Source organism: Watersipora subatra, chromosome 10, assembly GCF_963576615.1.
Source record: "Watersipora subatra chromosome 10, tzWatSuba1.1, whole genome shotgun sequence".
Lineage (NCBI taxonomy): Eukaryota > Metazoa > Bryozoa > Gymnolaemata > Cheilostomatida > Watersiporidae > Watersipora > Watersipora subatra.
This window is the reverse complement of record NC_088717.1, coordinates 46,944,189-46,961,149: the sequence shown is the minus strand read 5'-3', so window position 1 is coordinate 46,961,149 and position 16,961 is coordinate 46,944,189. Positions and strand designations below refer to the sequence as shown.

The 16,961-nt window shown below is 32.7% G+C and overlaps 1 protein-coding gene across 1 annotated transcript; it reads left to right on the top strand.

The window, feature by feature from the left end:
- The first annotated feature begins 10,769 nt into the window (after positions 1-10,769).
- Positions 10,770-12,907, top strand: LOC137407144 (lithostathine-like). Its single transcript, XM_068093745.1, has 3 exons — positions 10,770-10,893; positions 11,711-11,893; positions 12,684-12,907. Exons 1-3 carry the CDS (start codon positions 10,770-10,772, stop codon positions 12,905-12,907), a joined length of 531 nt encoding a protein of 176 aa, XP_067949846.1.
- Positions 12,908-16,961: the final 4,054 nt, after the last annotated feature.

The window sequence follows — 16,961 nt, the reverse complement described above, 5'->3', positions numbered from 1 at the left end:
AAATTATCAAGACCTAAAATCAAAAGTATAATTCCAATTTTGTGACAAGTTTCTGAATTTCAAACAAATGTTAGCACAAACTATTATAAAAAAATCAGAGAAATTCATCACTAACTTGGCTCTTCACGCTATGAAATCTTTCTAGAGTCAGTAATATATGATGCATTTAATTTTTTATGATGTCATTGAACAAGGAGAGAAAGTTTTTTTAATATATATCATGTTATATAATGATTAAAGTTCTAACAACCAGTTCAAACACTTGAGAAATTCCAATTTCGACTGGAGTGATTTGTGATAGCAAATGACACCTTTAGTTATACATTTTTCTACCAAATTCCTGACTAAAGATTTAAACGAAATAGTGAAAGTTTTAAAATTATCATGACAAAAACATTGCTCATTAATTTTAGCAAATGAGTCTAACACTTTATAGTATGTATACATGTTCTGTCAGTCATAAAAGGCTTTTAATCCCTTCGACACCATTAATTTCTTTAACGTTGCTACTTGTTGAAAAGAAATAGTGATTTGCTGCAATATATATATATAATGCATTTATTTCTTTATTATGTCATTGAACAAGGAAAGAAAGTTTTTTTTTACATATGTATAATTTTATATAATGATTATACTATATAACTACATATATATATATATCTATATATATAAATATATATATGTATCTATATACATAAATATATATAAATATATATATATAAATACATATATATATACATATATATATATATATATATATATATATATATATATATATATATATATATATATATATATAGATATATATATTTATATATATATTTATATATATATTTATATATATATATATATATATAGTTAAAAGTTTGTGTGTATTTGTTGGTAGTTCAGTTTGTCTAGCTATAAGTAATAAAATTTAGGAATGAAGAATCTGTATCGCAGTAGACGTAATCTCGGAACCTCCCATTCAACAGTCCAATCCCTTACCAATCAAGCCACACAAGCCTATTTGATTTATTTGGCGATATATGTCGTCATGTGGGTAAGAATATGCCACCGCTCTACGCTCTGTATTACTGCACAACGTCATTCTATGCATTAGTAAAAGCCATAAATAACTAGCTTACCTAAATTAGCCATTGACAATGTGCCAGGCTAGTGGCAAATGGCATTGTTCATAAACTGAGTTTATAAGTGTGGCATGGTGATCACTGCTTATAACATGAGTTTTAATACATGTGCAATGCCAGGTATTTCACTAGTATTTACTAGAATAAGGGTATGCACAGAAGTCTAAAAATTTTCTGGAGAACTAAGTATATTTGAATGAAAAGAAAGATTTTTGAGCATTTATGGGAGTGCATGCCATGCAATTATTATATAAATAGAATTATTTTTTTTGAATAAGTTCTATTGTACTAGTGCTTGAGTTGTGATGATAAAATTGATTTATAAACCAGCTTTTCACAATCCTTACCGGTTTGTGACATGACATACATGCTATCTAGAAAGACCATAGGTTCATATTATATACATTACACACAATCTAATACAGCAGGAAAAATATGAAAGTCAAAATATGTCTCAAAAATAGTTTCATGTTTTTTTTATTAACCATTAGGAACAGGTAATATTCTTTAATTCCTAGCTCCATTTGGCAACTCAAGTTAATATAACATTGAGCAAATGCCTACAGGCATGTTGTAAAGTTATATTTAGCTGCAGTGGTAGAAGTTATTTCCAAACATCATGTTTAAAAAATGTTTTAAAAAACTTTGGTTTTGCCTTGAACATGATCATGATAAACATATTTGACATTTAATTTTAAATTAATTAAAATAAAATAAAAGTTAAATACTTTGGTAAAGCAGGCAATAAGTACGTTATGAGAAGTAATGTTTGAAGAAGATAGAAAAGAAAGTATGATGAAATCAAAGCAGAGAAACAAGGAAAAAAGTATGACTGGAAAAAAGCAGGTCAAAGAGGAGGAATACAAGAAAAAAACACAGAAATTGAGGAGAAAAGCTAAGAGAGAAAAACGGAGTGTGGGAAAACAAGCTGAGAACTGGAAACAGGAAAAAAAGCAAAAAAGAGAAAGTGAAACGAAAACATCAAAAAGAAAACAACAACATTTGATTTATCTATAGACAGACCAAATTATTTCAAAAGTAAACTCTTTGAAGCTTTTTGATGAGATCAACAATCAAAACACGAAAGAATAGTTTTATTCTTAAATATCAACACTCTAATAACCTATTGCCATTAGCACCAAATCAATTCATGCCTAATATTGTAAATCAATGCGGAATAATGGCTGAAGTTTATAGTTTGGCAAAAGAACTTGCTTTTGGCGGAAACTGGATTGTGTAGAATTTTTTCAAATTAAATCAGCAAAGAACTATTACAAAGTCAATTTTCTTTAGCAAACAATATGTATTAGTGCTTGTCTGCTGTGAAAACACTGTCAGCACTTGATTAGGTGAGCTCTTTGAGCAACGTGTCAGTAAGGGCTCACCTGACGGTCTTTTTCTGCATAGTGGTAGGGCTACTAAATTGTTGAGCTAAGTATTTTTGAAGAAATTAACTGAGCTTAATGTAAAACGGAATATGTCTAGTTTATTTCAGAGACAAATTACTAAAACTAAAGACATACACTAAACTAACTTAAAAACTATTACATGTGAATTAAATACAATATATTATTATAATAAGACTGTAACAGCTGTAAACTAATAATCTAAAATTATTTATTCTTGTGTAGGCACTCATTACATTTGTACTGTATATGTAATGGCATATATGCACAATATATGTATATATGCATGTGTATATGTTAGTATATATGCGTCTATTTATATGCATCTATTTATATGCATCTATTTATATGCATCTATTTATATGCATCTATTTAGATGCATCTATTTATATGCATCTATTTAAATGCATCTATTTATATGCATCTATTTATATGCATCTATTTAAATGCATCTATTTAAATGCATCTATTTATATGCATCTACTTATGTGCATCTATTTATATGCATCAGCTCAACACAATTGGTTATTTTGGTATACTTGTAAGTTACAGTATCCCCGTCATTATACCACACAAAATTTTAAAATGTTTTCAGAGAGTGTGCATCCCATTTGGCCAAACAAAATTCACAAAAATGGATTTGTGTTTAGATGAAGTTGCAAAAACCACACAGCATGATATAGTGGCAGACATACATGTAGAATGTATGACGATATGCCGTGCTAACTATAAAACGTATAGAGCTGCAGCATTTGATTGTAAACTTGGATCCTGCTACATGGCAAGGTACCTCGAAGCAAACTGCACAACCCATCTACAGACCTACCAAAGTATGTGTGTGTGTGTGTGTGTGTGTGTGTGTGTGTGTGTGTGTGTGTGTGTGTGTGTGTTTTATTTCACCTTTAAAGATTACACAATTGAATTAATACTCGAGACGAAATATAATTAACCAATGCGTGAAAAAATAACAATAAGTAAGAAATATGTACTTCTATTCATGGCTTACACTCATTAAATTATATTTCAGAATTAAACTGTTTTCAATTTTTTAACAGATATATCTATAGTGTTGCCTTTCTGCTTATATTATTTGCTTATTTAGCTTTCCTTTAACTTTAGGCATTGTCAATTAATGTACCATTGTCATTTTAGTTTTATTTATTTTCCTTGTCATTAAGATAGAAAGATATGAATTTTATTATCACTGGTCAATAATGGCCAATGATTATGGCCATTATTGATCATTATCAACACAGTTCAAAGCAAATTAGACACTAAGGCACAAAAACAAAAGCATTGTCATATAACTAGTTTACTTTGCAATGAATCTGGACAACTTTAGATAAAATTGCTTTTTACATAGATAAGTACTTTGTGTACAAGTTGAGAGTACTGAATTAGACTCCTGGTCTTTTCATTATACAACTAGTGAAGAACTGCTAAAAAAAGTTTGTTCAATAAATTAATGATTATGTTTCAATCTCAGCTTTAAACTTGGGTAATACTAGACACATAGAAGTTTAGGCAGACCAAAAGAACTGTTTACAATATTTATGTGTTTATAAAGGGCCATCAATCCTTCAGAAGACTCCATCTGATTTGGCTAACTGTAAAACATGTCATTATTATTATCAAAAACAAGCCTAACATACAACCTGTGTTAAACTGACTGCACTCAATAGTTCCCATACCTGCAGCTTTATCCTAATAATGGCAGCAATTAGTATGAGGCTGAGAACTGCGGATGTTGAAGAGAGGACAATTACCACTATAAAGTTTATGTTATGAGTTCGATTCACATCTGGGTTGCTCCCCAGCCCTTTGTGAGATATGAGATAATGTGATAGCGAAAAGGAGATAACCCAAATATAAAATAAATTTCAAAAAAATGGTTATAGATAGAAACACTTGAACCCAAAATGGTAGTGACTTTTAGCAGGTAGATTATTCGTTTACACTAATATCAACATTGTAAAAATATTCAATTGAAGGTTAATTTCCTTGACATGACTGTCGAAAATAAATGAAAAAACTATAAAAAACAATTGAGAGATGCCTAAATGAGTTCTTAAGCATTTGCAAAAAACAGTCCTGGTAAGCAAGCAAGTTTCCAATTCGACAGAAATTCTTCTTTTTGACAAAGATCAGCTCGTGCCAGAGTTATCATCTCTCATATGTATACCCGGACAACTCCAATAAAAGGCAGCATGCTTCATCAAGCTGAGCCAGATTCAGATGCGTACTGTAGACTATTTATATTTTATCAAGAATTTGACTACTAACTACTATAACTCAAAATTTTACAGAGGTAACGTCAACTCCTACATTAGTTACTACAGTGTTGGGTGAGAGTCCACTGTGATGGACTCTTATCTCTAGCTTGTAGTATCCAACCATTTCTGGACATATTTTCTTGGCAAGTGTTATTTCCCTGTGAGCTTCTTATAGTCCAGTGCATGTGATGCTGAATTGTAAAATATCAGAAAACGGCCAGCAGAAGTTTTTTGATCATTTAAAATGGTTAATGTAGCATAAATTAACTAAAATAAAGTTTTTGGAATCTGAAAACTTGCCATTTCTAGTAAAAATGTTACAAAATATGGTTGCATTATTTCACAGCACGCGGTCATGATTTTATAATTACTACGCCATGTTAAACAGTGTGCTTTACTATTAGTAATCCGGTTTGTTATTATGAAAGAAAGTAGTGCGTAAGCTGCATGCATGTTTGCAAGTTGAAATGGAGAAAAAGGCTCCTACCTCATGTGCTTTTCACTGTCTGAAATTAGAAAATGACAACTGTAACTTGATTGTTTTAACATCAAAGCGGCTCGGCACTGCTGAGTCATATGTGCAGCAATATATTAACTATTATCTTGAGCCACAAAGGAGTTTATCCAGACTCTATTTGCAACGATCTTCTAAGGGACTAGGAGCATCATCATCTTCTACCACTACCAACGCCTCTTAAGATATCACTATCAGCTGCCATGAGAAGTGCTACAGCCATTTCACTCACAAGAAACCGTTACAATCAGCTCAAAGGAGAACTGAAGTGAGTTGAGTAATACTATCTCAAACAACAATCTCCTTTGCTTATAGCCTTTGGAAGACGCCATGAGAGTAAAATAAAGTTGCGTCACTCTGGAAAAACATTCAGAAAGCAGAAACAAAAGCAGAAACAAGCTACAAACAAAATTCCCAATTTTATTTAAATACATTTTTATTTCGGATTTTTGTTCATTCAGTATTACAAAAACGATCGTTTTTGTTTCTCAAAACGGCTTTTTTTGTTGCTAGCAGAGACCAATCTATTGTAGTTTATTATTGGTAGTAAAATTAAATAAAAAAAGACAATAAGCTAACCAGAAATCAGTTTATAAAAAACGTTCGCGTGGTGACATAATAGTCGATCTGCCCACCAGCGTCAGTATCGCAAAATATCATATGTATATATGAGATGCAACTGTTTTACGCAGAGTACACAAAAGTCTAGTGTATATGTGTAAAATGGTCTGCCTCAGTGTTATCAAGTTACCTGGTTGAGAAACCGCCACCCCAGCTTGGCCATCATAATATAAACCTATTCTTTGCAAAAATGAAAGTAAGTTTGCACATTTTGCGTAATATCACCACAGCCAGAGACAGACCTAGCTGTCAATATTGATGAATGTCAATTGAAAAATGAGAGTATAGGGGAGACACCTAGGCCTGCTAAGAGAAAACGAGTGGCAAACCAGCGACCAATCTTACCTCCAATATGTATTCTGTGTCAGAAGGAACACAAGTACAAGACTGGATGTGCAACCACTACTATTGATAAACTCCAAAAAACCCAGTCCAAAACTGCAGGTACATGCATGTCAGTGAAGAATGTTTAAATAGCCTGTGATGGCTGATTTGATCTAGTTGGTTTGATGGCATAGTATTATTATGACGATATCATCCGATTTTGACCTACTAAAGGTAACCTGTGATTTATGGTATATGTTTGAGTTGTGCTATTTGTTGTGCTGTTTTTCAAAGGTTGAGACCAGGTTTTACCTGGTTGAGAAACCGCCACCCCAGCTATTCCATCATAATATAAACCTATTCTTTGCAAAAATGAAAGTAAGTTTGCACATTTTGCGTAATATCACCACAGCCAGAGACAGACCTAGCTGTCAATATTGATGAATGTCAATTGAAAAATGAGAGTATAGGGGAGACACCTAGGCCTGCTAAGAGAAAACGAGTGGCAAACCAGCGACCAATCTTACCTCCAATATGTATTCTGTGTCAGAAGGAACACAAGTACAAGACTGGATGTGCAACCACTACTATTGATAAACTCCAAAAAACCCAGTCCAAAACTGCAGGTACATGCATGTCAGTGAAGAATGTTTAAATAGCCTGTGATGGCTGATTTGATCTAGTTGGTTTGATGGCATAGTATTATTATGACGATATCATCCGATTTTGACCTACTAAAGGTAACCTGTGATTTATGGTATATGTTTGAGTTGTGCTATTTGTTGTGCTGTTTTTCAAAGGTGAACTCCAGGACTGTGCAGAGATCCTTGGAAATGAACGTATTTTGCGGGAGTTTAGCTGGAGTGATGCTGTCGCTCGAGAGCTAAAATACCATAAATCTTGCTCTGATAAGTATGTATATGACGCCGAGAGGTAAATTTCCTATTATATTTCTTTTTAAGAATATTGTTGTTGTTAGTGCTTTATAGTCTCTGTGTGAACAGGTATTCTATCTTTGATATTTGTTTGTCATGTGAAACATTCAACACTGCAAAGTATGATTTTATTTAACAGATTATGCAGGAGCGATGATGTGGTATGTATAGAGTGTGTAGAATAATAGGTATAAAAGGTGTATGGTATATGTTGGGATTTGTGTGGCCTTCCGCTATAGAGATTGACAATCTATTTCAGTTGTAGTTTGAGGCAAAACAGCAACCCCAAACATAGTGGCGCTGAACTAGATTATTAATAAATCTCAACTTGAGACTCTTTAATATGGTCAAGGATTATAATTATTTGGCAGGGGGAAATAACTCACCTCAAACATAAACTTATCAGTGCAATGTAATCTTAGTAAAAAAACAGTGGATTTGTGTTATATAATTCTTCTTCAACATGGCTTCATTTTAAATTATCCTACTAACATCTACACACTCTATGATTGCTAATAAAGAGCTTTCACATGCTTGTCTAACAATTTGATATAATGCCATTGCTGTTTATGGTATGAATTAACATTGCACATATATATACTTTATTTCTGCAGTTTAGCTGGTGGTAAAATAAACAACCCGAATCACTCTCCTGAACAGTCAAAATCAGAAAGATATGAAGGATGACTAAAGAAGACACACTAGAAATAACTTGGTATCAGAAATCTGTCATACCACCACAAGTTTTGAAGACGGTACATTGCAAGTGCGACAAAAATGGCTGCCGCCAAAGATGCTCATGCAAGATGGCCAACTTACCATGCTGCGACCTTTGTGGCTGCACCAATACAGAATGCACTAACAGGGGTATGGAAGAGGATGAGGAGGAAGCTGATGAGGAAGATGAAAGCTAAATCCTATCATTAATTATCTATATGAATGTATTGTTATTTATCAAATCTCAATAAAAACCACAATTATTTGTTGAAGTTGTCTCCCTTGTGTCAGAAAATACATTTAATAGCATAATGCATCTATTCACTTGTGTAATAGTTTAGCGACTAAGTGTGAAATACATTGATATAATCACCTTATATATAAAAAAGTTAAATAGTTGTTTAAAAGCCTTTATGTCACCTTAGACTGCCACGCACACAGTACATGTGTAAATGGCAAATGTCGCCGCCAATAAATTTGACGCTGATTGTGTATTGGCAAGGTTGGCCATTCCGACAAAATGAATTTCTAAAGACATACATTACAGCCATATTTTGGAACAATCAAATCTTGCTCTGCTTTTGGTTTCTTAAACTAAAAAAAATTCAACAATTCAGCATCACATGCACTGGACTATTAATGTCAACATACCGTAATGGTTCCCTGCAATCAATATTTCTATATGTTGTTTTGCTAAATCTGATTCACCTTGAATGATAAAACATGACCAACGCAACGATGGCCATTGAATAACTTAGCTAATGGTAGCCACCCTAGTTCTTATTTTACTAATACAAATTTATTTCGCAAGTACTATGTTTTTTGATGACATAGATTATTAGGGTTCTCCCCAACATTCTATAACAACGACTTTTTTAGCAGGTTTCAACAGTGGTTTGCCATAGCTTCTGTTGAACGTTTTTATTGCTGCATCATGACTAGCTAGCTAGCTGTAGGCAGGAAAAACGATCCTTCACTCATGGTCAAGTTTTTTATTAGTCCTTCAGAGTTGCTAGCAACCCTCTTCATCTATGCTAGAGCGTAAAAATAAAGCCAGTTTAGTCAGGGATAACCCGACCAGATTTGGCACAGGAGTAATTGTGGCTGGAAGCCTTCTCTAACACCAACAATGGTCCCTGTGCTACTTGAACCACTGGTCTATTAATAATAATTCAGCAACTTTAGCGCTGAAAAATGGCTGCTCCCATTGCTCAGTGACTATGGTGCTGGCCACTACGCATACGTCATCATTTTAATAATTAATTTTTGCATTTGCGAGTTGTATTTACTTTTTCATTATAATATTGATTTGAACTTCACTACAAGTCATTGCAGAAACCAGCACAACTTCAGCTAAGATGCTTTGAAGCGGATTGTTACTCATATACGTCTGAGGTCAGGCTATTTGGGACCGACTCTATAGTTTTTGACCAAAATTTTAACTCAAGTGAAATACATAAAAACAAAGGAAATTACTTTTATTCTCAAATCAAACCTTAGTGCTTTAAACATTCTTCTACAACATTTGAGGTATAGCCGCAAGTATTACTTTTATTGGTTGTACATGCGCTACTATATTTTAGGTTGAAACACTAACACCGCTCGCTATAATGTTGACAATCGTTCAGCTGACATTGGCTTTCTGCGCAGTGGTAAGTATAATCAAACTGCACACAGAATTTTAGTGTCTCAGCTGTTAAATTAAACTATATATTATCAGAAGAAAACAGTCTTGTTTATTAAAAATTTGAAACTGTCTGAGAGTTTGTAAAATTATGCGTGTAAGGCTATGACATAATTTTGAAAAAGCTTAGGTGATTGCACGTGTGGTGGACGCCAGACCATGACTTTGTAATTCCTGCAAATATTTAATATATGTATTTTGTGTTGTTATTTTTATTTCATCATTATTATTTGCTTGTTATACTATATCGCTGTGCTTTCATTTTATGTTGTATCGCTATTGTAATGTATTGTAACTATGCCAACGCATTAGCGGTTCTACTTGTTTCCATTATTAGCCGGTTTTCTCACTTGGTTCCGCTAGCTGGAACGGGTGAGCTTATTGTATATAAAGGAGCGCGCTCACTCAGTTGAACAGACTAATAACCGTACACTCCTCGGCTAGTGGAAATTCTTTCCTTAATAAAAGTGAATGAAACCATACGCATTCTCTTTTCTTGATGTAATAGTCTAGATCGTGCCAAAGTAAAGGACGGTAAATTCCTTTACGCATGCGAGTTAAATGAATTGCTACATACAAATTTCATGTAAGGTATCAATAAAATTGGTTGAATATTGTTTCTGTTTACATTTCGGTTTACATATATGTTTACTTACCTACTCAAGTAAGTCTTTTCACATTTACCTGTATGTATATGCCTTGTATGAATATTCATAGGTTATAAAACTGTGCGCACATAGACTTCAATGAATCCTAATTTCTGCCTATATATCTAGATTTTGGTGTAATATGTTTTAGCACTAGTAATTATTTACATTTCTTTAGCGTAGCATTTTTAACTGCAATTTTTGCAAAGATAATTCCTTATCATTGCTTATTAATACTTTTATATTGTTGAGACTTTACCAAATACTTCTGGTAATATTTATTTTTGGCTTTAAATGTCTGCCTCTAAAACTAAAATGCAAAAATTTAATCGATGCATGCATTGGGTAGAGTGTATGTGTGAGCAATAACATGTTATTGTGGAGATGAGTATAATATTATAAAAATGTTTTAGGCAGTTTGTGCCAATTCGAGGCTCAGGACATTTACAAAAACAGATTCGTGTCTAGACGAAGTGACAAAGACCACCCGAAATGATATACGGACAAAAATAGAATGTATGACGATATGCCTTGCTAACTATGAAACATGTAGAGCTGTAGCATTTGATTCTAAACTTGGATACTGCTACATGGCAAAGTATCTCGGAGAAAACTGCACAACCCACTTACAGACCTACCACAGTAAGTTCAGCTATTAGTGGTTTTGTGTGCTATTTTACAAAAATGAAATAAATCATGACTAACGCTGGACTTACTACTAATAAAGCTATAACTAGCTACTTGTGTATAAAATCAGGTATATATAAAGTCTGGTATATACAAAATCATTTTCAAATTTTGTTTAGTTACTGCGATGAGGTTGTCTAACAATGAACTATTTTTGGCTAAGCTGTTAAAGGTGAACTTACAAAAAAAATTTTCTAACTTTTATTAAGAAGTATTAGTATTTTTTATCATTTGTAACCATCTTTGATTTGTGAGGTGATTGGACTGCCAGCGCATTTTTAGATTACAAGACAAACGCTACAACCAACGATTGAAAGAAAGATAAATGCAAAATGACTTCACTAAATGGTATCGTTGCTATAGCTGATGTCGGCTATTGCATTCAAGCTTTACTGTTATGCCCCTCTATTCTGTTGGTGACTTTGCGGTTATAGGAATCATATTTGAACTTTCAATTAGCCCGAGTGCTTCAAATGTGATCAAATTGTTTAGCTTTAATAATGAAACATCCTGGCAATCAGATCCACTCAAATATAAAAAATAATTGTAAATGATAGAGAAATACCAACACTTTCCGATAGAATCTGCAAAGACTTTGTGTAAATTCATCTTTTTACTGGACAACAGCAAGTTCTTTTATGCTTATCCTCATATAGAAATAGATTTTTGTGATCTCAGAAACATAATGTGGTTGCTAGCTGAAGAAAATTCATGTACATATAGTAGTTGATGTTTGTAATGCAAATTTTTACAGCTGAGTTAATCTGCACAGATCCATACACATACAATCCCGTATCGGAGACATGCTTTCGTCTCATTGAGACAGCTCTAAGCTGGGACAACGCAGATGCTTACTGCAAAGCTAACGGAGAGTACCTTGCTACCTTTGCTACAACAGAAGCCTCAGAATGGCTGAGAGCTAAAATTGAATTAGACCTCTACCCTTCAAACTCAGGTAGATTTCTCAATTCTTATTTATAAATTGTCATTTATATTCTCTAACTTGGTTTAAAAAGAATATAGATGCATATATTTTTAAAAATACGCTAGTCATTAACAACATTAGCTAGTCTGGTTTTTAATAGCTACAACACAAAAGGTCGATAGCTTATAGAATTTTTTTTAACTCTTAAGATTTTTTGAAAATAAACATTTTGAAACTCTTCCTTATATTAAGCCTTTTTTATTTAGTCAAAATAATTAATAAAAATAATATATTGTTCATAGGAGTTTGGCATTATTTATTTTTGATAAATTAAGCTTTTTGTTTGTCTATCTGTCGGCCCATCAGAGGCCACAGGTAGATAGTAGTAAAAAGTATAGCATCGCACTGGATTCGAACTCAGATATTTGGCTTAGCAGCTACCATTTGTGCCATATGACCAGCTTCCTTTACTTCAGAATAATTGCGTTTACTTATTCTTTGTGACTGATCGGCATGCTCAACCATCTTTCAACGCAAACTGGAGCACCGGAGAATGTATTTTTAAATAGAACCCACCGCTTTAGAAATATTATCGTAAGCATTCCAACGTCATCGTAAATAATGACAATTTCTAAGCACACCGACTCCATAAAATTCTTAATTGAAATCAAAACGCCAACTAAAACTTTTTATGTAATGACTTTCATTTCTGCTTGCTATAATGTGCTGGAAATAAAATATGATGTAGTGAAAATAAACAGCTCTTCAAACAAAAGATGAAAAACTAATTTTTAAAATGTGACTACATTGCCTATTTCAGGCTGGGGCGGATACAGTTTCATTGGCGGCCAGAAAGATTTAATTGAATTTGCATGGAAAGGATTAGTAACAGGAGTCATCCCTGGAAATGGCCAACTTAACTCAGACTGGTATGACAATCAGCCAAACGATAGTGGCCCTGGGCTATGTGTGGGCATTGCGCTTGATGGCTGGCATGACATCAGTTGCAGCAATGCCAGACTATTCGTTTGTGAATACAATTGATTAAATCGGTAGTTACAATAATTTACATTGAACTACATATATGTGAATTGTATATATTGAAAATTACATGCAACCATTTTTAGATACTGTGAACATAAAATAAATTGCCTAATAATGCAGTGCAAGAGGCATCATAACTACTAATGCATTAGTATTTACATTAATACATTATGAATAGCATTACAGATGTTATATTGGCAATAATACATTACCAGTAAAACTAAAGCATTCAAAACAGCATTAATGCAGTTATATCGGCACTAAGACAATAAAATCAGCGCTAAAAAAACTTCAAATTTTTATGATTACCATCACAGGTACTGCACTATTATTAACAGTATTGTATTAGCAACAGCACTAATACATTACCAACAGGACTAATGCATTAGCTTCAGAACTAATGTAGTAATAACAGTGTAAGGCATTATCTTCAGCATTAATGCTTTACCATCAGCACTGATACATTACCATCTGCACTAATATGCTACCATGAGCAATAAAGCCTTACCATCAGCACTGATACATTACCATCAGCACTAATATGGTAACATGGGCAATAAAGCATTGCCATCAACACTAATGTAGCATCACCAAGACTGTTAGGATGCCAGCTAAACTAATTTCAGGTTAAGGACATCCACGCAACATTATTTGCATCCAATAAGATATATAGTGTCAAAACTAGACCATTATCTGGAGAACTCAAGCAGAATTCTGAAAGCTGGCACAAGACTACCACAAATTATCAGGACCAAAATCAATGAATAATCAGAATTTTATGACAAGTTTCTGAATTTCAAACAAATGTTAGCCCAAGCTTTTATAAAACTTTTAAAGAAATTTATTCCTAACTTGGCTTTTTACTCTTTAAAATCTTTTTTTTAAATCTTAACCTTTAATTTTTCTTTAAAATCTTTTCAATACTATATTATGTAGTTAAATTTCTTAGTATATCATTGAACAAAAAAGAAAAAAATTTTTTTACTTTTTATTTTTGTCATCAGCTAAATAGTGAATAAAGTTCTAAAAGTCAGCTCAAATACTTGAGAAATTCCAATTTCGGCTACAGTGATTTGTGACGGCAAATGAAATTTTCAGTTACCGTATATATTTTCTATTAAATCCCTGACTAAAAAGTTTAAATGTAACAGTGAAAGTTTGAAAATTGTTATTCTTAAAACAATGCTCATTAATTTTAGCAAATGAGTTTAATGCTTTATAGTATTTATACATGTTCTGTCAGCCCTAAAAGACTTTTAATTCCTTTGACACCATTAATTTCTTTGATGTTGCTACTTGCTGAAAAGTTAAAGGGATTTTCTGTAATATATATATATATATCATATATAAATATACATCACTTCGGTTTGGTTGAGCACTCTGTGAGAGGTGCGGCACTATTAGCTTTTGCGCAAAGTTCATCACTTGTTTGATTTAGTTGTTTCCTGGCAGGAAGTTAACTCTCATTAGTAATGAGATTTGGGTCCCTCACCTAGCTATGACACGCACTGTATATAAACTTACATATAAAGTTGCCTGTATATATATATATACATATATATATATGTATATATATATATATATATATATATATATATATATATATATATATATATATATATATATATATATATATATATATATATATATATATATATATATATATAAACATATATATATAAAGGGAACTAACACAATTACTAAAAGTTTACTTTCTTCTTAATATTTGAAAAAAATGTATATATGTATATATATATGCTCAGATATACATCAATTCACACGGCAATATAAGTTGCGATTTAAGTTAAAATACGCATAGTTACTGCATTACTGCGCAACATCCCAAAGCTTGCTCTTACTGTTTTGATTAGTAAGGTTTGTAATACAAATACTAGCTTGTAAGTTGCCTAATATATTCCAAGATCTTTTTAAACTCACCTCTTTGGCATACAAAAAGACAAACTAGACGTAACATTTTTATTTGTTGAGTGTAACATAACTTCAACATTATTTGTTTGCATCGCCCACTTTTCTTCTTTTTCTGGTTAATATCACTGGTTCTATAGACTATAACAAATAGTTTATACGTCTTCAATAAAGCAAAATAACAAATAGTTTTCCGATAAACATTGGTACTACCTGTTTGCCATCTATCTATATTCAGGATCAATGCTAGGATAATAGATAACTCTTTACAATACTTTAACTCATGACACTCAGTTTGGTAGATCAACGTTGTAACACATGTACCGATCAATTGCCTATAAGCATTTATGAACTATTGCACAGCTAACCTATTCTCTGTTTTGTCAAAACAACTGAAAATCTATCATGACAAACTAGAATGCCACGGTTGCTCTATATATAATAGATTTAATGCTTACAGGCGTTACTCTTTTTTCTCAAGTGCTGCGAGATAGATTACCATTCAACCTAAATTTTATAAATCAGCCAACTTGCCACTTTTTGATATACAGAGTTTTTTACATAGAATGAAACGAAAACTACACATAAACTTTTTACGCTATCTGGAATTTATTTTAGAGGAGACACATGTTGGAGAAGCATCTACTGTAATATTGTATGATGATATTCTACATAATGTAAAATATATATTACTTGATACCATGCATATAGTACATACATTATATACATTATACATATCTAGATGAATGCCTGCCATTGCATGAGTAATGAAAGCAGCCCATGAACAGTGACTGGCAATGTAGGTGTCACTGGTTAAATTGAATAAGTTTGTATAGGTATTGCTATGTGCACTTATTAATGAAAAGCTATGAGATCAAGCTTTGGTGATGGTTTGTGTAACACAGTGTTGTAAGTAATTTAACCCAAATAATGACTATCTGCTCGATGAACCAATTTTATCTCGCATAGCTTAATGATTAGCTTGTTGCCTTTTGTATGGTAGGCGCAGGGATCAAATCTTAGACGATGTGGATTTTTCTTGGCTCAATTTTCATTGCGAAACTGGACGCATGGATGAAGAAACAACCAACAAACACTAGGATATATATAAATGTATATATATGTATATATAATATATATGCATATATATCAGCGTTTGTTAGTGTTTGTTATCCAGCTAGTATAAATATATACTATATATGCGGTATATATGTATACTGGCTAGATGTCCGGCGTTGCCTGGGTATTAAAAATCAGTTTATAAGCAATGAGAGGTACTGTAGTTGCCTGCCACTTACTATTAACCAGGCACTTTACCAATCACTAATTCGCGTAAGCTTACTAATAAGAGCTGTCTAGTTGCTCTCACAATTGAGCACCCGTAAACTTACGCTTTTTCTTGGTTTTTATGCATTCTGATGGATTCTGATGGATTTGAACTCTCGATGATGTTTTAATCGACGAGCGTTTTATCCAGATGTTCTACTACTGAGCTACAACGCCGTAGCGATTAGATACGTTTTCATGTAAAGTATACAACACACGTGTGCTAATTATTTTAGCCTTAGGTTTTTCATCAAAGGTTTTGAGATTTGTTTGCCTCAGAGCTTGAACATAAATTCGGTTCTCAACTAAGCTGAAGCATGTGCATTGCAATTAGCTAAGCTCCGACAACGCTTGGAAATGGATAAGCATTTCATGCTTTGTAAATTCTTTACAAAAAGGGAGAAACCATGCGAGACAACGCCTCTTCTACCAAAGAAATTTTTTAGGGAGTTAACCCTTCCGGTCGAGTTACCCTAAATTGTTTTGGAAGATGAGTCTCCTGTAAATGTAAAGTAAACAGGCCATTGCTATTTATATTTTCTTTTTTTTGATTTTTGATTTAACTATCTGTTGCATTTTTTTGCCTTTTCATTATCTATTTTTGCAATTTTGAGTATTGTATTTTAACCTTAAATGCTTTAGATGTTGTAAAAACCAAACGTACAAAATGTTTACTTTTGCTTTCTTTTTCCATGATCATAAATATGAAACATTTTATTAAAATTAAACACGATCTATATATATCCGTTTCAATTAATAGTACGTAGTATACAGTACAGCTTATGGTGCAAAATGTTTACCG